Source organism: Cylas formicarius, unplaced genomic scaffold (assembly GCF_029955315.1).
Source record: "Cylas formicarius isolate icCylForm1 unplaced genomic scaffold, icCylForm1.1 PGA_scaffold_7__23_contigs__length_41026272, whole genome shotgun sequence".
Classification (NCBI taxonomy): domain Eukaryota; kingdom Metazoa; phylum Arthropoda; class Insecta; order Coleoptera; family Brentidae; genus Cylas; species Cylas formicarius.
In genome coordinates this window covers 39,615,265-39,641,991 of record NW_026844352.1, presented here as the reverse complement: position 1 = coordinate 39,641,991, position 26,727 = coordinate 39,615,265, and the positions used below count along the sequence as shown (strand labels likewise).

Here is a 26,727-nt window from a genome sequence, read left to right as displayed (position 1 = left end):
AAAAAAAACATACACTACATCACTGTAGTTAAAATGTGAGAGAACAAGCGACTCACAAAAGTGTTTCTTTAGTCTAAAATTTAAAATATCCCTGTTACTATATAAGATTTTTAGTGAGAAATATGCCTTTTGACAGATTTTTGCAATAAAAAATTCTTTTGAATTAATGCACAAAATTCCTTCTAACGCAACATGATGTACAAAACTTATTTCCCAGTATGGGAGTGACAGATTTAGTAGATTTCACCCTAACTCGGAAACTCGGGTTTACCCATTGGCGAAACAAGATTTATTAGATTGCTTAATAGTATCTTTAGACCAAAATTATTTTGAATTTCATGGACAGATTTACATCTCTAAGGAAGGTTTGATTATGGGAAACCCACTTAGTCCTTTGTTAGCTGAGATTTTTATGGATAATTTGGAAAATATCATACTAGAACATCAGTTTTCTATTGTCTATTTTCTATTTTCTATGTCCTTGCTTCCTTTGTTGGAACGAACAGACAGTTGAACTCTTTTAAATTACATTAACTCATTACATAATCGTATACAATTCTCCATCGAGAATGAACGGGATAACTCGATTAATTTTTTAGACTTAACTATTACGAAAACGCAAAAAAAAAAAGATTTTTCCATTTATCATAAACCTTCACACACGGACACAGTCATACATAACAGCTCAAATCACCCTTATGCACACAAAATGGCTGCATTTCACTCTTTGATGCGCAGACTTCTCAATACGCCACTCTCAACAGAAAATTACAACAAAGAACTTAATATCATTACCCAAATTGCACTGAACAACGGCTACAACCACTGCTGGCGTTCTACTTGAAAAACTTCACGCTTGACTACACCCGACTCCGTCATGGATGAGCGCCGTCGCCTAGTATACAAACCTTGTAGCCTTAGAATTAAGTTTAGTTTATACTTGATAACAACTGTCCGAAACGTTGTATAAGTTAAAAATAAAGACAATGGGAGTTCGACATTCTTTTAGTATTCCAAGAGCACTCTTTATTATTATTATTATTATTATTTTTGTTTAATAAAAAAAAAATAGTTCCAAAATGTCTCGCGCGCCCGGTCATTTTGTTATCGCCTATCCCAGATAACGCGACGCCGCAACAGAGCCAAAGGCCGCGACCGAGAAGAACGAGGGTGTCCAGGAAACGGTCTGCGGCGAAGAGAGACAACGCGATCGCCACCTCCTTGTCCGCCGGGTACGGCACCCACAGCGCCAAAAATTTCAACGACACCAGCGACGGGGCGGTGCACTGTTTCACGGACGAGCACGGCAATTTCGTCACTTACACGTTCGGCGACAAAGGGACTTCGCGTACGGGCAGCACCGATTCCCTCGGCAGCAGTTCCGTGTCCACCATAGTGGACACGATGCGCCTGAGCAGCGTGGACTTTACGGCGGACCACCGAACCGCGGCGTCCGCGTCAAACAACTACGACCCGGTTACGGCTACGGATTTCATCGCGAAACTGGACGACGACCCTCCGAAGAACCATTTCAGGTTCTATTTACGAGACTTTTGGATTCGTCCTGCGTCGGTTGTTGGCTACTTGAGAGCCATACCTGAAACTGGCTGTACTTTGTACATGCTTATATACCGTTTGAAGGGGGCGGGGCTAAGGGAGGGGCGTGAGCGCGTCGTCTCGGTTACCGATTCCTGTATTAGTCACAGGTAAAGACTTCTGAGGACGATAGTGGCAAATGTGCTATTTATTAGAAGGTTGTGGTAAAGTGTATTTTGTGACGCAACAGAAATTATCAATTTTAATTAATTCTGGGTTCTGAGTTAGTTTTACGGTTCTGTAAACAAGAGAAGTTCTCTCGGATAGGTTTGTATCATTCCTTAGTCTAGCCTCGACAATACTTAATGATTCCTCCAAGGGCACGTTGGTATATAGACTTTCAACGTCAAAGCTAATAAACTTGTCTGAAGGATCTAGTTTCACGTTTTTTAGAATATCTACCGAGTGCCCGGAGTTTTTTGCAAACGAAGAAGTTCTACCTACAAGTGGCTGGACGATTTGAAGTAGAAATCTACTTAAGCTGCTGGTTGCAGAATCTCTTGAACTAGTGATCGGTCTGAGTGGTAGTTTGGTGTGATGCGGAGTTAACGTGGTTCTAATGTTATAGCGTCTGTATTTATGGAGAGACCAGTAGATTTTTCTTTCAATCATCTTGGTAGGGTCACTAGACAGTAGTTTGTATTTTCCTTTAGTAAGCTTCTCCTCGATTTTTTGATCATATTCCTGCGTATTCATTATAACTGTAGCGTTTTCCTTATCTGCTGGGAGGATCTTGATGTTTCTATCCTTTTGCAAGTTCTTAATGGCTTCTTGTTCCTCTTTGGTTATATTCCTCGTCTGTTTTCTTGTTTTCTCAACAACTGTCCTAACTTTCCACCGTAGTTCATCTGCTTCGGGTCCTTCCAGTCGTACCATTTCTATGGAGCTTATAATATCCATCGTTGGTGCCCTTTGGGGGGCAAGGGCGAAGTTGAGTCATTTGTTTTTCAGTACTGGAAAGATTTCTTGAAGGCAGATTTACTATTGTTCGCTTTACTCCTTTTGTGTTGTCTGGTTGTTGGCGTTTTGCAAATCTAATCTATATTGGTCACTTCTGAGATGGGGGGGGTCCATGATGTTTTGAATGAAAAGAAGGACGTGGTGAAGTGTATTTTGTGACGCAACGCTTAATATCGTTAATGCGGAAATTATCAATTTTAATTAATTGTGGGTTCTGAGTTGGTTTTACGGTTCCGTAAACAAGAGAATTGATAATCGATGATTTTTGGGCCGGAGGATGATGTCACAGTGCAGTAAGAATGACCCAATCTAGAGTCTGATTTTTTTATCGATAAGAATATCTCTAAGAATTGGAGGGCTTTCTTTTCAAAGGCTTCTAGCTGTTCCCGCCGTTTGTTCAAAAATTTGACCGTTATAACGAAAGCTATTTTTTTTTTAAAGAAGAATGAAATAGACACCTATCTACTCGCTGGCTGATGCAGCACAGAAAATTGAATATTGTTCGGTAATAAATCCTCCCAACAACCAAGAATCTTAGTGAAGCTCGTTTGAATCAATCAGCAAGTAGTTACATAAACTTAAATGACAAACAGAAGTAATAAAATCAAGCACCAATTGTGATCGCCTCTGGTTTAGCTCACTAATGTTATGTAACAAAACTAAATACTTTTTTCCAAACTCCATTTAGAGCCTCATAAAGTTGCATTCATTATTGATTATAATAATAATAGCACTTTATTTCCAACAGGTAACATGACCCAATTACAATTATCCGAAAATAGAGACGACAAAACCGATTAACCCAGCAAAGTAAGCTCTTACATGGTCATAGCACAAAAAACGTAATATTTCAAAATATTAATGTTAATTAGATATTGGAGACGGAGGTTTTAAGCCGCAAATTTCCGTTTGCTTTAAATAATTCTAAATCCAGAACCCAATTGTGAAATTAAACAACTGATTTTAATGTAAAAATTAGTTTTGGTTAGTTTTGTCCAAAATCTCAAAAATCAGGTGTCTACAGGTTGAAATGCGGATCTTGTCCTAAAATTTGTATCAGACAAAGAAATCAATCAATCAATCAATCAAGAAACGCATTAACCAATATAAAAGACCGTTTAAAAACAATAGTCAAGATTCTAATTATGCTGGAAGACTGTGAGTTTTCTTGGAGGTGCTTCACCCTTACGACGCCACTTCATTGATTCTTTTTTCGATAGAGAAGAAGATAGTCTCATCTCCCGTCACAATAGTTTCTATGGCAGGCTTCGGTTCCGACCCACAGAGTTCCAAAAAAGACCGCGCACACTCGATACGGCGTTGTTTTTGAATAGCCGAAAGGTTTTTGGGAACCCATCTTGCACTAACCTTATGCATATCTAAATAATCATGCAGGATTCGACTAATACTTGTATTACCACCTCTTCCACAATCGCACCAATATCTTCCGTTATGACCCCCACTGGTCGACCAGTTCTTGAATCATCTTCAAGGGACTCCTGCCCCATTCGAAAACGTTTTGCCCATTCTTTCACTACAGAATACGAAGGAAAACTTTGGCCGTACACACCATTCAGCCTGTCTTTAATAATTGTAGGTGCTAACCATTTTCTTGTCAAAAACTTTATGACTGCTCCATACTCAATCTGCGTTATGTGCGACATTTTTTCGGACGGGTCTTGTTTAAAATGCTGTCAATAAAAAACTATTTGACGCAAAGACAAAAGAAGACAAAAGTTTTATCGTGATACTGGAGCTGCATCTATGTTAGGCCGGGAAATTTTCGCGCTAACCTCGTACATAACCAGATTTTAAGAAAGAAACAAAGAGCCTTAAAACTACGAAAAATCGCGCCCCGCCCCTAGCTCCGCCCCCTCTCACTCAGACAACAGCCGACGCAGGAAGATTCGTATTGTAGTAGCCTTCCAGGAAAAATAAAATTCGCTCCAGGTTCATCAGGGTGAGCAATCGCGAGCCGACCGTCAAAACTAAGACGTACTATAAGGTGAAGGTGTTGCCGCGGATCTTGCTGAAAGTGACCATGGACCGTTTGAAGCTGCTCGCGTTGCTCGACCGCAACCTTACGTTGGGCGAGACCGGCGTTTCGTTCGCGCTAGGCGTCACGGTTGCCGTGCTGGGGGCGGTCCTGCTTCACCTCGACCTCTACAAAGACCTGCTCGCGTTCCTCTTCTGCTTCGTGATCGCCGGCTGCCAGTACTCGTTGCTCAAGAGCGTCCAGCCGGACGCGGCGTCTCCTACCCACGGTTTCAACCGTCTCGTGGCCTACTCTAGACCCGTCTACTTTTGTTTGTTCTGCGCCATCGTCCTCGTTTTACATCACCACGCTCTCTCGTTGCCCAGGGACTTTTTCGCCACGTTCCTCCTGTTTTTCCCGTTCATTTTCTCGCTGGGTTTGTTCCCGCAGATCGACACGTTCGCGTCGTATCTCCTCGAGCAAATCGACGTGCACTTATACGGCGGGAACGCCTCCTGCAGTCTAGTCGCGGCCGCTTACTGCGTCGCCCGTTCCACGTTCTCGGTCGTATTGCTCGCCGGTTTGGCCTACAGCGGTCTGAGCGAGAGCAAAACGTCGCGGCATCTCCTCTTTTCGATATTCTGCGCGTGTCTGGTGCCCGCGTGTTACCATTTGAGTCGCTGCGCTAGCGACCCCGCCCACGTGTGGGACCTTATCAAGACGCACATGTGGTTGCCCGACGTCTATGGCGAGGCGGTCGCCGAAAAGGACGACGTCGAAGATCGCCCCGCGACTAAGGAGGATTACGTCGATCCCCTGCCTGCGAAAATCAAGGAGACCCTGAACGGACGCTTGAAAAACGACGCGGTTACGTGCGCGGTGATGTGCGTCGCGGTATTCGCGATACACGCCAGTACCGTGTTCTCTGTCCTGCAGCCCGAGCTGAACACGGTTCTGTGGTCCGTGGTGGGCGGTCTGGGCTTCGTGCTGCACTACGTCGTGCCGCAGATGCGCAAGCAGCTGCCGTGGGTGTGCGTGGCCCGGCCCATTTTCAGATCGCACGAGTACACCCAGTACCAGATCAGGCAGGCCGCCAGGATTATGTGGTTCGAACGGGTATGGTCTGTTCGTAGATATAAGAAAGCCGACTAACTGATACGAATTAAGGAAAGACCCGGGCAAGCTGTAAGAATGAAATATGGCCGAACAGGACCGTCCTTTACTTAGAATTTAATTATTTGGGGTTTTGTTAGGAAAGATACTTAACAATATTTATTTATTTATGTATGCATTTATGTTTAAATCTTAAATGAAATTTATTACCTACTTGAATTACTTAAAATTATTCACATGATATATCAGTATCACTATCGCCATCATCGCCTGTTCTAATTATTATACAGTCGAAAATCGCGAAAAAATGGATGGATACCGGCATCGGATCAAGGCCATTTCTTATCAGCTTATGTGTCTCGTGTAGGGCCAAAAAGGAGGCAAATTTCAATTTTGTAGCTTAAACGGTTCGCAAGTTATTCAGGAAAACCCAAAAGTTATCATTTCTGTACCAACGGCGATCCCATAGGACCTACCGTTTACCGAGATATAAAATTTTTATACGAACGCAGATGCTTTCGAAAAAGTCGATTTCGTCGATTTTCGAAAGTAACGAGCAACAAAAACTAACGCTTATTTCGAGTACATCAAATACTAGCGGGACGTTACTCTTTCAGGTATACGTGTATCTTTGTTTCTTCGAGCGGAACATCCTGTACCCGTTGGTGGCGCTTTCGGCGTTAACCGGGGATTCTCCGAAAATCGCACGCAAATACGGCACCACCCTGGGCTCGTTCGTGACGGTGATCTGCGCGATGAAACTGCTCAGGAGCTCGTATTCCGACCAAAGTTCCCAATACCTAATCGTCAGTTTTGCCGCGTTGTTTTTCAATTACGACTACGCCGGTTTAGTGGACGTGTTCCTAATTCAGTATTTCTTGATGAGCATCGCGTATCACAAGGTTTCGGAGTTCCTGCTCAAGGTAAGACCGGCTAAAAGCAACAGGAATTTTGATTGGAATCAAGTGTTCGAAAATTGCGCTGAGGTGGCTTTTACTTGATGAAAATCCATTTTTCAAAATAAATAAGAACTACAAGTGCAGATTTTCACGAAATTATATATTTTTACATGACAATTGTTTCGACAACACAGTGTCCTTATCAAATGTAATATTTACAAACTATCTGTTACTATCAAACTCTTGACTGGAACCTTCGGCACTGCACTAACACACAATAACGCGTTTTACCACAAACCGAAACTCAATTTTGGCAAGTTGGCATCTTCAGGAGAAGATTAAAACTAGACTTAATAGAACAAATGTTCTCTATATATATATACACATCGGGAAGTGGGAGGGGGAATTACGCACTGTTCACGCAACCAATCAGCGTGTATAATGGGCTAAATGGGATTGGACCTCTGTCCTTGTTCAGTACCTTATTCCCTCTCTTAACAATTTCTAAGCTTTCGTAGGCATCTAATTTTCTACTATTATTTACATGTTTAAGTAATTTTAAATTACTTATATCTACCTTATGATTATTGTTGAACATATGTTAGATAGATACTTCCAAGACCTGCGGCCCTGAAGACTGTATCAAGTCCACTTGTATATTGGGGAGAGAAAGGAATTGAGACTACTTTTAAATTTTCCTTATCAGCTTGAAAAGTCGTTGATTTTTGAATCATAAAGTAGATATAAGTAATTTAAAATTAGTTAAACATGTAAATAATAGTAGAAAATTAGATGCCTACGAAGGCTTAGAAATTGTTAAGAGGCACTGAACAAGGACAGAGGTCCAATCCCATTTAGCGCATTATACGCGCTGATTAGTTGCGTGAACACAGAGTGTGAGGCAGTGAGGGGGGAGGGGGGGGGGGAGAGACGGAGATAGGGAGAGAGTTAATGTAATTTAAAAAAGAATTTAATTGTCTGTCCGTTCCAACAAAGCAAACAATGGCATCATGCACGTATCTATACCACCATAAAAAACTTTTACTTAAAGGATGTTCTAGTATGATATTTTCCAAATTATACGTAAAAATCTCGGCTAACAAAGGACTGAGTAGGTTTCCCATAATCAAACCTTCTTTAGGGATGTAAATCTGTCCATTAAATTCAAAATAATTTTGGTCTAAAGATACTATTAAGCAATCTAATAAATCTTGTTTCACCAATGGACTAATATGTTTCCGAGTTAGGGTGAAATCTACTAAATCTATCACGTCTATAGGTGGAATACTGGGAAATAAATTTTGTACAAAACAAATTTGCACTGAACAACGGCTACAATCCGTCTATTATAGAAAAAATTATAAATAAAAAACGAATCCAGACAACAGTAAACTTTATTTATCCGAGACCTAATACAGAACACAGGAGAACCTAGTGAAAAAGTTTCAAAACATTTGTCAAAATGATGTTGTAAAAATAGCTTTCAGAACTAACAACACAATAGCATGCATTTTATACGATTATGTAATGATTGAATGTAATTTAAAAATGAATTCAATTGTCTGTCCTTTCCAACACAGACTTCTTAATACGCCACTCTCAACAGAAAATTACAACAAAGAAGTTAATATCATTAAACAAATTGCACTGAACAACGGCTACAATTCGTAAATTATAGATAAAATTATAAATAAAAAACAAATCCAGACAACAGCAAACTCTATAGAAATACTGAATCAGTGTCTACCACCTTCAAGCAAAAGCAAACTCTATTTATCCGAATCCTTACATACATACATAGGAGAACCTAGTGAAAAAGTTTGACATTTGTCAAAATGTGGTTGAAAAATAGCTTTCAGAACTGACAACACAATGCGAAAATTAAAAAAAAAAACAATAAAACGATATGTCCAAAATCTCAAAAATCATGTGTCTACAGGTTGAAATGCGAATCTTGTCCAAAAATTTATATTCAAGAAACGCATTAACGAACATTAAAGAGCGTTTAAAAACAATAGTCTAGATTCTAATTATCCTACGCAAACACAGAAAATTTATATTAAATAGTATTATTATAGTAAATATTACATTTGATTGTCGAAACAATTATCATGACAAAATATATAATTTCGTGAAAATCTGAACTTTTAGTTCTTATTTATTTTGAATCAAGTTTTCCCGCGCTTTTCAGATCCAGTTCGTTATAACGTACATCGCGCCCTGGCAGATAACCTGGGGCTCCGCCTTCCACGCGTTCGCGCAGCCATTTTCCGTGCCCCATTCGGCCATGTTGTTCCTCCAGGCGGTGTTGTCTGCCGCGTTCTCCACCCCCCTGGCCCCGTTCCTGGGCAGCGCCATTTTCCTAACCTCTTACGTGAGGCCCGTGAAGTTTTGGGAGAGGGATTACAATACGCGAAGGGTCGACCATTCGAACACGCCCCTGTCGTCTCACCTGGACAGGAACTTGGGAGCGGACGACAATAATCTGAATTCGATATTCTACGAGCACCTGACCAGATCGTTGCAACGGTCGTTGTGCGGCGATCTGGCCCTGGGACGTTGGGGACCGGTCGATCAGGGCGACGTCTTCGTCATGGCTTCCGATTACCTCAACTGTTTGGTACACATTGTCGAAACGGGCAACGGTCTGACGACGTTCCAGATGCGCGGACTGGAGTTCAGAGGCACCTATTGCCAACAGAGGGAGGTGGAGGCCATCACCGAAGGCGTGGAGGAGAACGACGGTGAGTTTTGTGGGTCCACGTGAATATGTTCCATTCGACAGCAATGTCTACACGTCTACACTAGGGTGCTTCGTTTTTAATCGATATATTTTGTTCTCTGTGGTAGCACCCGTTTCTTCTAAAGATGCTTGCTTGCTGGCACCACGTTCAATGAGAGTCAAATAAACATAATATAACATAACATATATAGTATAACTTAATATAACTTCCTTAGTCTCAATAGAATAGTGTCTTCTACATTTGGGCAGGAGCATCTCCTGAGATACACTAGACTCGCATATATTTTGCATAATTCGCAATGAGGTTCATTTTGAGCACCACCATATGGAAGTGAATAAAATAGGTACCCATCAGATGAACAAAGGCACCAAAACTTGAAGCAAAAACGAACTGGCTTACCCCTTATCAATATTTTGCAGGAATGGCAGCCAATGTAAGGTACTATTTGTTCATCTATGGATAAGTTGAACGAAAGTATGCCAAACTGAAGATTTTTTTTATTACACCAACAGATTATTGTCAGATAAGTGTAAGTTTTGGTTTATCAATTTGAATCTATTGCAGCTCATACAATTTTTTATAAGATCAATTCCTTTGTCTTTATCAGTAGAAGAATAATGCTAAATATGTGGCAATGAATGATAACCTGAGAACAATAAAATGCCTACAAAATTTAAAAGTTCATTTGTTCAATATGTTCATTATGTTCTGTAAACATTTTTTTACGTTATTTTACAATACATAAGAGTACGTAAATCCAAATAATACTTACGACTTCCTTTGTTATTGTCCTCATCCATCACGATCTCCTCCATAGTCGTCTGAGTCAAATACCTCGGAAATGCCATATTTTACGAACTGTAACGTTCACTGTACACGGCATAAACTAATACTAAAGAACACGCTAATCGTTGGGTGTTTTTTCTACATGCGCTGACTTGTCTAGACTTGCAATAACAACGTTTCTTTCACAGATAAAACCAGTGGTGCATTCACGCACCAGTAAATATAGACTATAGACTTAACAAAAATGGCAATACAAATCCACAATATATTTTTTTACTATTTTTGGATGTGATACAAATTTATGTACCGCTTTTGTGAAGTTTTGAAGTTATAAGATCTTTCTTTTACACATAAATTAATGATGTCTACGGTTTTATGTCCTTTAGTAGTGATAATAATAAAATTTCCAAATGGATGTGCAAAAATATTTCCTGGATGTGACAAAAAAAATCATAGAATAGGTGGTGCATTAACGCACCACTGGGACAAATTGGATTTTTCGACGTGGAGAATTTTTTTTTTGGGGAAAAACACGTGTATAGCTTTTGTGGAGCATAAAATTTGCTTACATTCTCCCCGACCAACAGCTTTTAAGTTCTAGAGCTGTGAAAATAAATGTTCATTGTAATTGATATCGAATCATTTCTAAATTAGAATTTATTATTTTTTCATTAAATAGCAATTAATTATAAACAAAAGAACGCTTTGTTTGAGTTATTATATGATTCAAGTTTCTAATTCGCAAAATTATTTTGGAATCAAATAGAGAAAAATAAATTTCAATTAATAATTATTATAAAATCGAATCTCAAGTAAATTAAATTCAAATTTTTGTTTATATTTCATTATTCTAGTTTTGGTTAGTAATTACCAACTAATGAGGAAGTTCTGAGTTTATTGATGTACAATTATAAATCTCATGGTAAACCACTGAATCGAAGTTTAAAAATTGCTATCAACGAAGTGAATATTGTTCAGAATAAAACGAAAATCCCACTGATGCAAGTATGAAACATTGTTGAAAAGTTACGAAATTTATATAATAAATAAAGTTAAGGAAAATGATTTTAAACTTTTGTCAAAAAAAACTATTTGACAACGGCAAGTTTGATTTATCAACAATTTGTAAATAGTAACTGTTTTTCATATCTTAACAAACAAATAGTTGTCCATCTTTCGTCAATTTTTATATACATCACCCCGCTTAGAATCTAATTCGGTTCGGTTATTAAGAAGGATGCTGTTGCTGCGACACCGGCCATTTGCCCAACATGCTCAGCATCAACGCCGCTTTCAGTCAAAGATGGCTGGCGTGGGAGGTGACGTCTTCGAAGTACATACTGGAGGGGTACAGCATATCTGACAACAGTGTGGCGTCGATGTTGCAGGTCTTCGAGTTCCGCAGGGTCCTCATATCTTACTACGTAAAGGTAAACTGTATTTCAAAATATGTCGTATTGGAAATGAGTTACAACCTTCATACGTATTATTACTTAAGGATATCGCCTTTAAGGCGAATAAGGACAATTATAGAGCAGTGACCTTGTTCTGAGATTTTTGCAAAATTTGATAAAAAGCTTGCTACACTAGACTTGTTCTATGTAAGTTCAATAAATTTTTCAGTTCAGCTTTTCTGGTAGCTATCAAAAAGGCGGTGGTAATACAATTGTATAAAAAGAACTGTAAAGAAAGGATAGACATTTATAAAGCAGTGACCTTGCTCTCAGTTTTTTTCAGAATTTTTGAGAAACCTTATTACATTAGACTTGTTAAGTTTCTATGTAAGTTCACTAAATTGTTTCAGTTCAGCTTTTCCAATAACTGTCAACAAGGCAGTTTTAAGGCCAATGTATAAAAAGAACGGTAAAGAAAGGATATACAATTGTATAGCAGTGACATTGCTCTCAATTTTTTTCAGAATTTATGAAAAAGCTTGTTACACTGGACTAAGAGTTCAACAACTAATTTTAGTTCAGCTTTTCTAGTAGCTATCAAAATGGCGGTTGTAAGGCCATTCCATAAAAATAACGATAAAGCAAGGACAGCCAATTGTAGAGCAGTGACCTTGCTTTCAGTTGTTTTCAGAATTTATGAAAAATCTTGTTACACTAGACTTACTAAGTTCCTAAGAGTTCAATAACTTATTTCAGTTCAGCTTTTCAAGTAGTAAAAAAAAACGGTACAAAAGAATAGACAATTATACAGAGTGACCTTTGCTCTCAGTTTTCTGCTAAAATTTATAGAAAAGATTGTTACGCTATACTTATTGAGTTTCTAAGTAAGTTCGAAAACTTATTTCAGTTCAGCTTTTCCAATAACTGTCAACAAGGCAGTTTTAAGGCCAATGTATAAAAAGAACGATAAAGAAAGGATATACAATTGTATAGCAGTGACATTGCTCTCAATTTTTTTCAGAATTTATTGTTACACTGAACTAAGAGTTCAACAACTAATTTTAGTTCAGCTTTTCTAATAGCTATCAAAATGGCGGTTGTAAGGCCATTCCATAAAAATAACGATAAAGCAAGGACAGCCAATTGTAGAGCAGTGACCTTGCTTTCAGTTGTTTTCAGAATTTATGAAAAATCTTGTTACACTAGACTTATTAAGTTCCTAAGAGTTCAATAACTTATTTCAGTTCAGCTTTTCAAGTAGTAAAAAAAAACGGTACAAAAGAATAGACAATTATACAGAGTGACCTTTGCTCTCAGTTTTCTGCTGAAATTTATAGAAAATATTGTTACGCTATACTTGTTGAGTTTCTAAGTAAGTTCGAAAACTTATTTCAATTCAGCTTTTCCAATAACTGTCAACAAGGCAGTTTTAAGGCCAATGTATAAAAAGAACGATAAAGAAAGGATATACAATTGTATAGCAGTGACATTGCTCTCAATTTTTTTCAGAATTTATTGTTACACTGAACTAAGAGTTCAACAACTAATTTTAGTTCAGCTTTTCTAATAGCTATCAAAATGGCGGTTGTAAGGCCATTCCATAAAAATAACGATAAAGCAAGGACAGCCAATTGTAGAGCAGTGACCTTGCTTTCAGTTGTTTTCAGAATTTATGAAAAATCTTGTTACACTAGACTTATTAAGTTCCTAAGAGTTCAATAACTTATTTCAGTTCAGCTTTTCAAGTAGTAAAAAAAAACGGTACAAAAGAATAGACAATTATACAGAGTGACCTTTGCTCTCAGTTTTCTGCTGAAATTTATAGAAAATATTGTTACGCTATACTTGTTGAGTTTCTAAGTAAGTTCGAAAACTTATTTCAATTCAGCTTTTCCAATAACTGTCAACAAGGCAGTTTTAAGGCCAATGTATAAAAAGAACGATAAAGAAAGGATATACAATTGTATAGCAGTGACATTGCTCTCAATTTTTTTCAGAATTTATGAAAAAGCTTGTTACACTGAACTAAGAGTTCAACAACTAATTTTAGTTCAGCTTTTCTAATAGCTATCAAAATGGCGGTTGTAAGGCCATTCCATAAAAATAACGATAAAGCAAGGACAGCCAATTGTAGAGCAGTGACCTTGCTTTCAGTTGTTTTCAGAATTTATGAAAAATCTTGTTACACTAGGCTTATTAAGTTCCTAAGAGTTCAATAACTTATTTCAGTTCAGCTTTTCAAGTAGTAAAAAAAAACGGTACAAAAGAATAGACAATTATACAGAGTGACCTTTGCTCTCAGTTTTCTGCTGAAATTTATAGAAAATATTGTTACGCTATACTTATTGAGTTTCTAAGTAAGTTCGAAAACTTATTTTAGTTCAGCTTTTCCAATAACTGTCAACAAGGCAGTTTTAAGGCCAATGTATAAAAAGAACGATAAAGAAAGGATATACAATTGTATAGCAGTGACATTGCTCTCAATTTTTTTCAGAATTTATTGTTACACTGAACTAAGAGTTCAACAACTAATTTTAGTTCAGCTTTTCTAATAGCTATCAAAATGGCGGTTGTAAGGCCATTCCATAAAAATAACGATAAAGCAAGGACAGCCAATTGTAGAGCAGTGACCTTGCTTTCAGTTGTTTTCAGAATTTATGAAAAATCTTGTTACACTAGACTTATTAAGTTCCTAAGAGTTCAATAACTTATTTCAGTTCAGCTTTTCAAGTAGTAAAAAAAAACGGTACAAAAGAATAGACAATTATACAGAGTGACCTTTGCTCTCAGTTTTCTGCTGAAATTTATAGAAAATATTGTTACGCTATACTTGTTGAGTTTCTAAGTAAGTTCGAAAACTTATTTCAATTCAGCTTTTCCAATAACTGTCAACAAGGCAGTTTTAAGGCCAATGTATAAAAAGAACGATAAAGAAAGGATATACAATTGTATAGCAGTGACATTGCTCTCAATTTTTTTCAGAATTTATGAAAAAGCTTGTTACACTGAACTAAGAGTTCAACAACTAATTTTAGTTCAGCTTTTCTAATAGCTATCAAAATGGCGGTTGTAAGGCCATTCCATAAAAATAACGATAAAGCAAGGACAGCCAATTGTAGAGCAGTGACCTTGCTTTCAGTTGTTTTCAGAATTTATGAAAAATCTTGTTACACTAGGCTTATTAAGTTCCTAAGAGTTCAATAACTTATTTCAGTTCAGCTTTTCAAGTAGTAAAAAAAAACGGTACAAAAGAATAGACAATTATACAGAGTGACCTTTGCTCTCAGTTTTCTGCTGAAATTTATAGAAAATATTGTTACGCTATACTTATTGAGTTTCTAAGTAAGTTCGAAAACTTATTTTAGTTCAGCTTTTCCAATAACTGTCAACAAGGCAGTTTTAAGGCCAATGTATAAAAAGAACGGTAAAGAAAGGATATACAATTGTATAGCAGTGACATTGCTCTCAATTTTTTTCAGAATTTATGAAAAAGCTTGTTACACTGGACTAAGAGTTCAACAACTAATTTTAGTTCAGCTTTTCTAGTAGCTATCAAAATGGCGGTTGTAAGGCCATTCCATAAAAATAACGATAAAGCAAGGACAGCCAATTGTAGAGCAGTGACCTTGCTTTCAGTTGTTTTCAGAATTTATGAAAAATCTTGTTACACTAGGCTTATTAAGTTCCTAAGAGTTCAATAACTTATTTCAGTTCAGCTTTTCAAGTAGTAAAAAAAAACGGTACAAAAGAATAGACAATTATACAGAGTGACCTTTGCTCTCAGTTTTCTGCTGAAATTTATAGAAAATATTGTTACGCTATACTTATTGAGTTTCTAAGTAAGTTCGAAAACTTATTTCAATTCAGCTTTTCCAATAACTGTCAACAAGGCAGTTTTAAGGCCAATGTATAAAAAGAACGACAACGAAAAGATAGACAATTATAGGGAGTGACCTTAATCTCAATTTTTCTTTCAGAATTTATTCAAAAGCTTGTTAAACTAGACTTATTGAGTTTCTAATAGTTCAGTAACTAACTTTAGTTCAGCTTTTTGCGTAGCTCTCAAGATGGCAGTTGTAAGGCCATTATATAAAAAGAAAAAGAAAGAAAGGATAGACAGTTGTATAGCAGTGACCTTGCTCTCAGTTTTTTTCAGAATTTATGAAACAGCTTGTTACATTAGACTTAATAAGTTTGTAAGAGTTGAATAACTTATTTCAGTTCAGCTTTTCCATTAGCTCTGAAGAAGGCATTTGTAAAGCCAATATATAAAAAGAACGATAATAGATAGACGATTACAGAGAGTGGCCTTAATATCAGTTTTTTTCAGAATTTATTAAAAAGCTTGTTACACTAGACTTATTGGGGTTCTAATAGTTCATTAACTTATTTCAGTTCAGCTTTTCCAATAACTGTCAAGGATTCAGTTGTAAGGCCAATATATCAAAAAGAACGTTAAAGACGCGATAGACAATTATAGAGACCTAAATCTCAGGTTTTTTTCAGAATTTATTAAAAAGCTTGTTAAAGTAGACTTATTGAGTTTCTAATAGTTCAGTAACTTATTTTAGTTCAGTTTTTCCAATAACCTTTGAGAAGGAAGTTGTAAGGCCACTAGATAAAAAGAACGATAAAAAAAGGAAAAGTTAAGAGCAAAAAGCGCCCTCCCTGGTATTTATGTGTCCTCCAAACTAGAGAAAACATATTTTATGCGTTATATCTTTTTTAATACATTGAAAATGGAGATTTCTGGCGTAAACAATGGTCTTTCGGACCACAGTGCCACTGTCTAAACATAACGAATATTGGCAAAGGGCACATGATTTTGCCAAACACGCAACTTTATGCTTATAATACCAACAAAAACTTTGTAACTCCTATAAACGATAAAAGTAATAGCAAAATAAGCCCTCTCTGGTATTTGTATACCTATGGAGGAACTAGGGAAAACATGTTTTATGCTTTATCTCTTGTTTGTTGAAAATTGAGACTTTCGGCGTCTAAACTGTCTAAACCACTATCTAAACATAATGAAAAAGGAGCAAGGAGTTTACGCCGGACCGAACTATAGCGCGTTTAATAATAAAACCTTGAGCTGTAAAAAATCGTTTCACGGTTCACGGTGTACTCGTCCGCGTGTGTTGTAGAGTATCATTTTTTACACCGTACGCTCGGACAAGCTGGAGGACTGGCTGAATTCCGAGATAATCAGCAAAACCCTGCGCTCGATCTGGAAACCGAACTTCGTCGACCTCGATCCGTTTTTCAATTACAAAATCGACGAAGACTACGACGTGCAGCACAACGGCATGACCAAAGCGATGTTCTTGCACGTGCACGGCGACTGGATCCGCTATTGTCTGGAGAAGAGGGGCAAGGTGGTGATGAAGCAGCGCGTCATCCTGCTGTGTTTCGCGCTGAGCCTGCTGGGCCGCAGGGCACTCGGCGCCGTCTCTCAGAACGTCGTGTCGAGCGTAGAGTTCTTCCTCTACGGTCTGCACGCCCTGTTCAAGGGAGATTTTCGAATCACCTGCGCGAGAGACGAATGGGTGTTTACGGACATGGACCTGTTAAGGACTGTGGTCGCCCCGGCGGTCAGGATGTCCCTGAAACTTCACCAGGACCATTTCATGTCGCCGGACGAGTACGACGTGCTTCCCGCCCTTTACGACGCGATCTGCAAGCACGAACAGGAGTTGGTGATCTCGCACGAGGGCGACCCCGCGTGGCGGAACGCCGTACTGAGCGGCACGCCCAGTTTATTGGCGCTGAGGTGAGTTTTTCGTTGTTTTGTTCTCCGTTCTCCGTTGTCTGTTCTCTGTTCCATGTCGACGCTTCATAAAATCGTTTCAGCTGGGGTTATCTAAGGGTGGTCGGAATTTAAGTTCACGTGAAATTGTGGTCCGTAATAGAAAATAATTTTATACCTACCTGTTTAATATTCTTTGGTTTGGTATACTACTTAGTTTAAGTTTATTAGTAATCATTCTTATTTCGTGCGTAATACGGCGTGTGTTGAATCGTGTGCGAATTATGCAAAATATATGCGAGTATAGTGTATCTCGGGAGATGCTCCCGCCCAAATGCAGAAAACACTATTCTATTGAGACCAAGGAAGACCCATTTCAGCGAGGAAAAAAGAGAAGCGAGTGTAGATGAAAGTGATCAAGATATAATACGGCGTAAAATTTACCAGTTATACGAGGAACAAAGCGTGTCTACATTAGATATCTTAATTAGGAGGCTTGAAAAAGATGAAACTTATGGAAGTGTATTCAACACATGGGTTTTAGATTTAAAAATGTCTTAGAATTCAGAAATGGCGACTGGAATATTTATAAAAAATTACAATTATTTATTTACTTGGATGAAACCTGGTTCGACACTTATGATACCCCGGAAAAGGGTTGGGTTGACTCAACTGATAAGTGTAAACCAAACGCGCCATCAAAAGGAGGTAAAAGAATAACTATTTTGCATGCTGGCTCTAAAGATGGTTGGATTCCAAATGGACTTTCTCTCTCTGCGAAAAATATTAAAGATTCTTCTCCGGATTACCATGAAGACACCATCGTTGATTTATTTCAAAGTTGGTTTAAAAACAAACTAGGTCCAAACATTTCTCCTGATAGCGTCATTGTAATGGACAATGCAAATTATCACAGTAGGTAGTTGACTAAAATCCCTTCCTCATGTGACACAAATCCAAATCTACATGTATAATAACGACATTTATTTTCACGAAGATTATACAAAAAATCAATTAATTGAGGTTCTACAAAGCTCGAACCTATAAAGGAATACGTCTTTGATAATTATGATAATTATGTATATTTAATCCCAATGAACATGTTTGGCACCAACTGAAATCTGCCATTCGTCGTAACAATGTTTTTCCCCCCGTTAACTCCAATGTCCTCAAATAGAAACCGAAGTTGGGAAAATTCTGTTAAACATATAGAAAAAGCAGAATAATCATATATCCATATTGAAAATAATATAGAACAAATAATAATTAGAACAGGCGATGATAGCGATAGTGATATTGATATATTATGTGAATAATCTTAAGTAATTTAAGTAGGTAATAAAAATAATTTGTAATTTTATTTTAGATTTGAACATAAATACATACATAAATAAATAAATATTTCTTTATTATCTTTCTTAACAAAACCCCAAATAATTAAATACTAAGCAAAAGTACGGACCTGTTCGGCCATATGTCATTTTGACAGCTTGCCCGGGTCTTTCCTTAATTCGTATCAGTTAGTCACTTTCTTATATCTGAACAGACTTTAGCTATGGTATTACAGACGTTTCTTCCTGTTTGTTGGGTTTACCCAGTAACAACGTAACACGTTATATTTTGAGACACACCGTACATCCATAACCATACTTTTTCAGGCACGTGTTCGACGAAGGCAACGACGAGTATAAAATAATAATGTTAAACAAACGCTACCTGACCTTTCGGGTGATCAAAGTAAACAAGGAGTGCGTGAGGGGTCTGTGGGCGGGGCAGCAACAGGAATTGGTGTACCTGAGGAACCGGAATCCGGAACGTGGCAGTATACAGAACGCCAAGCAAGCGCTCCGGAACATCATCAATTCTTCGTGCGATCAGCCGATCGGATACCCCATCTACGTATCTCCGTTAACCACGAGCTACGTCGAAACCAACGAGCAGTACTGCTCGTTGGTCGGCGGTTCCGTCACGTTGAAAAAGATTCGGAATTTCATCTTAGACCTGTTCAGGAGGTGAGCGAACTTGTGACCTTCGAAAAGAACCCGTCACTTTTCTTGTACAGGGTGGTTCAAATTCGAGGGGCCACTCTCTCTCTGTTCTCGAGGGGCTTTAAGCATTTGCAGCATAGTTAGCCGAAAACTAACGTGCACGTTATGGGCTCGATTTTCGAGGAAAGTCAAAAACCGCATCGTGATATATCAAAGCGTTTTTGAGCTACAGGGTGATTCACAAAAATGTGCGATTTTAAAGGCCCTCTATAACTTTTTTAATTGTAAGAATAGAGTTTTGGGAAAAAACATTTTTTAAAGTTCTTTAAAGGGGACACCCCCAATTTTTCTAAAAAATCAGTTTTCTAATAAAATTTCCTATTTTTATTAAACAGTTTAAAAGATACATATACTATTACACATATATTGTTAAATATAGATAACCTCCTACACTTGTCATTTAGGATTTTACTCCGTGGAAGATATTTTTCGGTAGTGTTTAATTGCGGTTTAATTAATACGATGTAGGCGATTCAAATTTGTAATGCAAGTTATTATCTTTTCCCTTTTTAACGGCGTTGATTATTTTTATAATTTCACGGCAGCATAGTCAAGATAAAGGTAGGGGAGAGGGTGGGACAAGGAGGCATACCTCAAAAATTAAGGAACATATTTTTTTTTAGTTATTATAGTTATAAATTTTGGTTATTTGTACATTTTCGGCACCATTGGTAAAATTCCAAAAAAAGCTATTCCGTATTATTATAACCGAATCGTGATTAATTAATTGAAAGTGTTATTTTTTTGGATAATTTTATGGATTTACCCTAAAATAAATACCAATAACAAATTTTTGCAATCGAAAGAAAAATAGTTACCAATCCGTAACGTTTTTTTTTTTAATAATTGCTTTTTAATAAATAATTATAATTATTATTAACTACAAATTACAAAAGACGAAGTGTTTGGAAGAATGGGCAAGGAACTCGAAATACTCTTTACTACTAGAAAACCGCAAACTTGAAAAGCCGATACAAGAAGAATTATTACACTTGCTTCAAAAAAATTTTTTTTTAGCTCTTACCCTCTTAATGTTTCTTTTTAATATAAAAAAAATATTTACCAAAGATGAGCTTTGTAATTCAACTCTAAGGGGTCGCTATTTTTATTTTAGTTTCAGATTTAATTAACAGGGGAAAATTTTCATCTTTAAAGCTCTCAGTAATTTCAATTATCAGTAAAATGGCTGAAGAGAAAATTGATTTAGTTGGTTTTTCATATAAAAAATTAAGCAAACGAAAATTACCGAGTATAAGAAATATTTTACAATTATTTTTCTACAAGCATACGGATTCTAACCTCACAATTCGACAGTGTTTTGATGAAGCGATTCGTGATGTTATGAAAGTTTGGAAACCTGCTGGTATTCCCGCTAACGCTGTTACTAAAATCATGAAAGTTTATCGAGAGTGGGAACTTTTGAAAAAAATAAAATAAAATAAATAAAACTCAGAAACAAAAAATTACGGAGCGTACATTTAAAAATCGCCTTGAGAATTTGTTTGATATATATAATCAAAATTCAGCACATTCTTGAACACAAACTCAGTCTAAATATTTAAATGAAGAATGGAAAACGTCAAATCGACATAGTATTTTTTTAACTTCCGCAAACTTAGAAGAAATTACGACAGTGTTGCGTTAGAAGGGATTTTGACATCCTTAATTTAGTTGACGCATTAACAAACATAAAAGAGCGTTTAAAAACAATAGTCTAGATTCTAATTATGCTACACACTTAAACACAGAAAAACACATTTTCGACGACAATTTCGATATTTTACATACAGCCACAAAAAGTAGAAAATTAAATTTACTGAAAGCCATGGAGATTAACAAAATGAGACATTGAAATGTATTGCTTAACGATTAATGAGATTTAAATACTTCTCCATTATTAAACTTAAATTCTCACAATAACATTAATTAAGGTTTTATTGTCATTTTTCGGTATATATAGTAGCAGGTAGTTTGTAAACATTACATTTGATAAAGACAAGGTGTTGTCGAAACAATTGTCACTTGAAAATATATAATTTCGTGAAAATAATTATAATTGAAATTTGGCAAAGTTTCGTTAAAGTTGGTCGAAAATAAATCGACTCGATGGTTAAAAGCCACAAAAAATAATAAAAAGCTTACATATGGTTTGAAGTGGGCGGAGCTAAAGGAGGGGCGTGAACGTTGTCTCCCCTCCCATAAGTCAGTGAGGGGTGCTTACTCGTCTATTAACCGTTTGACAGAATCCGCAAGAGATGCGTCGAGGGATGCTCCAGTGGCGCCTCTAACCGTGAAGAGATCGGTATGGGTCACGAGGGAATCTACGCTATGAATTCGGTTACGCTGCCATCTGTCGGTGGCAATCAGCCCGACAGCATGGGCAGACGTTCGGGAATGAGCAGGACGAATTTGGGCGGAAACCGCGGCAGTTTCGCGTCGGTCGGCAAACCCACCAGCTCGACGCTGGTGAGCCTGGCGAGTCTGTTCAAAGAGCGAGACGAGCGGGCGGTATCTCAAGCACCGGACGCGACCGCCAGGACGGACGAGCGCTTGGGAGACGCCGTCGACGGCGGCGACAAAGATTTGATAGCTCTCAGAGTGAAAGTAAGATGGCGTGACGTTGGAGTGACGTACGGGCAGGGTCTATTTAGGATGCTCCTATACCTACTTAGTCCTATGCATCTTTTCACTTTGTGTAAAGCAAAAACTTGCAAAATCTAGTTTTACTGCTACTAACGCGAATGATTAAGGTTTTTCTCCCTTTTTAAAGAGTTTTAGGAAGTTTTTTCAGCCTCGCAGGTCGGCCATGTTATAACATCCACAGATAAATTGATGTGATAGCTCTCAGAGTGAAAGTAAGATGGCGCGACGTTCGAGTGAAGTACGGGGAGGGTCTATTTAAGATGCTCCTATACCCACTCTTATACGACAACAATCTGTTCACTTTGTGTGTTGTGTGCTTATCAAATCTAGTTTCACTGCCACTAACACGAACAGTACGGTTTTTATCCCTTTTTAATGAGTTTTAGGAAGTTGTTTCAACCTCAAAAGACGTGCTAGTACTTGAATGCCGAAGACGCGAACCTCCTAGGTCTTACCGTTTCCGAAATCCCCGCCCCACTTCTACCCCAAAATAAAACTAACTTATAACCGATAGGTTTTAGTACTGTAGTACTAGTAGTACCAATTTTAACGTGTGTTTAATGCCCGGAAAATCATTTTGCCTAAAATGACTCTCAATATATATGCTTTTCAGATAAATTGATTTGATACCTCCCACAGTGAAAGTAAGATCTCGCGACGTACAAGGCGGTCTATTTAAGATGCTCCTATACAATAACAATCTTTTCAATTGTGTAAAGCAAAAACCAGGAAAAATTAGAGATTTAGGTTTTGTTGCCCTGCCAAATTAAGTTTTACCGCTACTAACAAGAATGGTAGAGTTTTCCTCCCCTTTTAAATAGTTTTGTACCGTTTCCGGTAATAGTTCTTCTCAAAAAAGGGAGGAAAACTTTACCATTCGTGTCAGTGGTAATAAAACTAGGTTTAATTAATTAATTAATTAAAGATTAATTAATAAGTAATTAATTAATAATAATAATCTTGTTATATTGTGTGTTAATGACCACCCTGATGATAATCCGTTCAAAAGCAATTGGTCACTTTCTTATATCTATGAATACACCATACCTCTACCATTCATATTAGTAAACTAGGTCTAGCAGCATAACAAAAACGAAATTTGTTTTTTGTTTTTTCTTCAGACAAAGTGAAAGGATTGTTTTATTGTAAATAATTATACAATTAAAACGCTGTCACTTTACAAATACAGCATAATTGTTTATTTGTCTCTACCGTTATCATTTAACACAATAGTAATGATTAATGAGACCGAAAAGCAATAAAAACATTTAGCCTTTGCAACTTGCAATGAGAGTTTGTAACTGACTAACACCCTTTTTAGTTGCCGAGGAACTTTATCAATTTTATTGGGAAAAATTTTAATTGCTTTCAAAGTGTTTTAATTTTGAAAAAAAATATATGAGTTTGCTCCATTTTCATGGTGTCAGTAAAAAAAAAACGCCTGATTCCGCTGGTGTAAGTGATTGAATTTTAGATCTGTGATCCTAACCTAGTCTACGATTGCATTAACTTGGGTAGAAGGATAGACGTGTCGTGGCCTACTGAATATATGCGATGTCGAGGAGGCCGATCGTACTGGAAAGACTGGCTGCCGGAGGTGGGAATGGAAGGGCCGGTATCTATCATTTTGTTGAGTATTAAGGCCCGGGTTTACTTCGGGGTAATTTTAGGTCGTCCACAAGTGGGTTCCGTGTCATCGAGACCCGAACAAAAGATCCCACGTGGATAGAACGATTCTGCTGATGCAAATCGACGATAAATTCGTACCGATCGCGGAGAGCGGGGTCCAGATCCTGGGGCCCGACGTATAGCCTTCGATGCTCGGTGGCCGAGAGACCGGTTAACAAATTGGATAGTTTTTAAACACGTTGTACATAAAAAGCTTCTTAAAGGAAAATGAGAACGTTCGAAACTGATGCCTTAACAAAGTAATAGACTGATTTTTTTATGTTATGTAGATATGCCCTTTTTTCGAGCAATGTTATTTATACTTCTGATTTGTATAGTATTAAAGTCATTAAAGGATTTGTTACACAGAATTTTGTTTACTAATTTCCGGGACACTCTGTGTACGAGATTTTCTTTTAAAAACGCACTATTATGGGACTATTATATTAACCATCTCAAAACTTTTCTGATACAAATTTTAATACTTTGTCCGTTCCGCAAAAGAAACCGTCGTTCTGTGATTTCAAATGAGTCGTACCAATCTTGATTCTAAAGGTTTGGCCACACGTATTCATGACTCGTACGAGACGTTTGCGTGTTGATAGTTAGAACGAGACATAAGCCCACACTGTTCCGGGGTACATACGACTTGCGTGTAGAGTTCAAATTTGAAAAAGAAAAATATGGGTACACAGCAACTGGAAAAGCAGATGCAGAGAAGGCGAATTTATCACATTGTACCCACATTTCATGAACTTTTTGAAACGCTACAAAGCCATATAAGTAAAAAAGAAGACACGTTTTGGAGATCTTCAATTCAAAGATTGGATTCTGTGGTGGAGCATTGCACGCGGCGGTTTAACCTCCGTTCGCTCCCGACAGAATCCCTTGTATTCGTCCTCAAAAGTTTGATATCGGTTTCCACTGTGTGGACTTAGTGTTGTTAGTGTTCAGTGCATGTTTTAAAGTTATAATCGTCGTCGGCCCCGTCGTTTTTCCCCGTTCACGCCGATATGGAGGCCGGATGGGCCGGGATGGTCCGTGGTGGAAGCGGGGGGGGTGTCGGTTTTTTTTTTGGTATCGGTCAAATTTGTTTTTTTGCTAGTTGAGCAAATATTGGTTATATGTCTTCTTTGTACGTGTTGGTCAATGACCAAAACCGAAGATCCTCGACGGAAGTCGGCAATGGGCGAATGATCCTAGCAGTCATGCCCAACATTTTTTTGTGAAACGCATACTTGAACTTGAATTCAAAGATTATAGAAATTTTACGTATTCAACGATCTATATAATATGTAAAAAATGCATTTATTTTCCACAAAAGATACAAATTAAAATTTATTTACTTAACCTAAAAAAATACAACAAAAAAAATTCAGCTAACTTAACTACTTATGTTGAGATAGAACTGGAAAGGTTTGTTCTAAAAAAACAGTCAAACCAACACACGCGTTAGCCTGTGCTCAGTCGGGTTGTGTCCTATACTGATTACGGTAATTATTGCTGCGAATATGGTAGTGAAGGGGATTGAGGCTGAAGAGGTGTGAGACAATATCCTTCTGAAGGTGCCGCTAAGTTATCTCGATCGCAGGGCTGGTGTGATTGCGAAGACGGTGCTGAATGGAGAGGTTTGAAAGAATACTCTCGGGGTGAGTTCAAGTTATCGTGAGGATGAAGCTGATCCAGATAGTACAATTTCTATTTGGCTTGCCATTAACTGCCTAATTTCTAGATCTTGAACAATACTAAATATTTTTGATTTACCATCATCAACATGATGAGACAGTTCAGACGGAGATAGTTGGTTAGCATTCTCAGGTTTTTTTCTTGTAAAATATATTGCATCCGCTGGAATGATGGACTCTCTGCAACAGTACATTTCTTTTCCATCTTTTTCCTTTTCGGTTGTGTTGGATGAACGAATGGTTCTTTAGAGCAATTGATGTTACTATGGGACACATTTACTTCTTGATTTGAAGTGTTTGGGATAGTTCTCTCATCTTCCACAATATTTTCAATTTCTTGGGATTCTTCTTCTTCGAAAATAGGAAAGTTCAAAGAAAAATACCAGACATTGAGAAATACAAAATTATGCTGGAAGTAACATAATTATTGAAATCGGCAACAGCTAAACTTAAAAGTAACAAAAAAAAGAATGTTTAGTACCTGGTATTTTTTTTCTTTCAATCTTATACATTTTCCCGTTGTTTTTCAGGCATGTTTCATATAACTTTTTTGCAGTGGTTTTTTAATTTTGTTGTTTGTGGGATTACACGATTAATAAAAAAAGTGTTTACACATTATTTTAACCGATAATTTATTTCACCTTGCCGGTTATTTACATATCTTCTGCTATTTTGCGCCAAATTATCTCTCGGAGATCCGTGTTTTTATATTTTGCGTCTTTTAGATCGTACAGTGTGGGGTACTTCATCACCTCTTCTAACAACCTCTCTACATTCATTTTTTTTTTTGTGAAAAGCTACTAAATATCTACTATACTATACACGCAGAACCGCTCACGAAATCGGCACGAAAAAAATAAACTGAACTCGTTCGCGTTCGTTCCGCACTCGCGTTGTTTATGTGTGGCCAAACGCGTTTAGACCTGTGGAATTACTAAAAAATGAACATCATGCGAATTTCGTGCGACAGTCGTCACGTGCTCGTCTCGTTCATGTGAGGCCAGAACTTTAATCTGTGCGAACGCAAACAAAGAGAAAATTATCGAATCAGATCGTTTTCGCCCAAGAGAACGTAAACCTAATAGGATTGCCCAATCCTATTATCCAATTATCGATCGCACGTGGTCGCTTGTGACGTAAGCAAAGTGATCTAACGGTTTTTGTGTATTGTGTCAATGCATTTGAAGGCGTATTAAACCGTTGAATTTTGTGTTCTTTGAACAATTAAAATAATTTAAACTAGTGAGTAGTGTGCTTATGTTTGTCTTAATTGTATTTCTGTAAAAAAAACTTGGACAAAACAGTGTTTTTAAGCTTTAACAAATACTTTAAAATTGTATGTGCTTGAGTGGCGAGAACTGAGAAAAACAGTAGTTTTAACCTTAAACAAAGACTTAAAAGTTTTGTGTTCGTGCTGCTTATTAGCAGTTAGTTAGGAGGTAAATATTACACATAATAATATAGGTA

The 26,727-nt window shown here is 37.4% G+C and overlaps 1 protein-coding gene across 3 annotated transcripts in view; it reads left to right on the top strand.

Annotated features, from left to right (window-relative positions):
* Nucleotides 1–23,940, top strand: part of LOC132704303 (pecanex-like protein 1) — a 37,271-nt gene extending 13,331 nt beyond the window's left edge. For 2 of the 3 annotated variants that reach the window (XM_060674203.1, XM_060674201.1), the window contains exons 9-18: nt 1,121–1,535; nt 4,507–5,647; nt 6,262–6,567; nt 8,735–9,287; nt 11,307–11,503; nt 16,615–17,240; nt 18,875–19,228; nt 21,508–21,868; nt 23,382–23,522; nt 23,578–23,940. In XM_060674203.1, coding sequence (XP_060530186.1) covers nt 1,121–1,535; nt 4,507–5,647; nt 6,262–6,567; nt 8,735–9,287; nt 11,307–11,503; nt 16,615–17,240; nt 18,875–19,228; nt 21,508–21,868; nt 23,382–23,522; nt 23,578–23,718 — 4,235 coding nt within the window. In that variant the 3' untranslated portion in view covers nt 23,719–23,940. The remainder of the gene's footprint in view (nt 1–1,120; nt 1,536–4,506; nt 5,648–6,261; nt 6,568–8,734; nt 9,288–11,306; nt 11,504–16,614; nt 17,241–18,874; nt 19,229–21,507; nt 21,869–23,381; nt 23,523–23,577) is intronic. The other variant, XM_060674202.1, reaches the window with a different exon arrangement.
* The last annotated feature ends 2,787 nt before the right edge of the window (nt 23,941–26,727 follow it).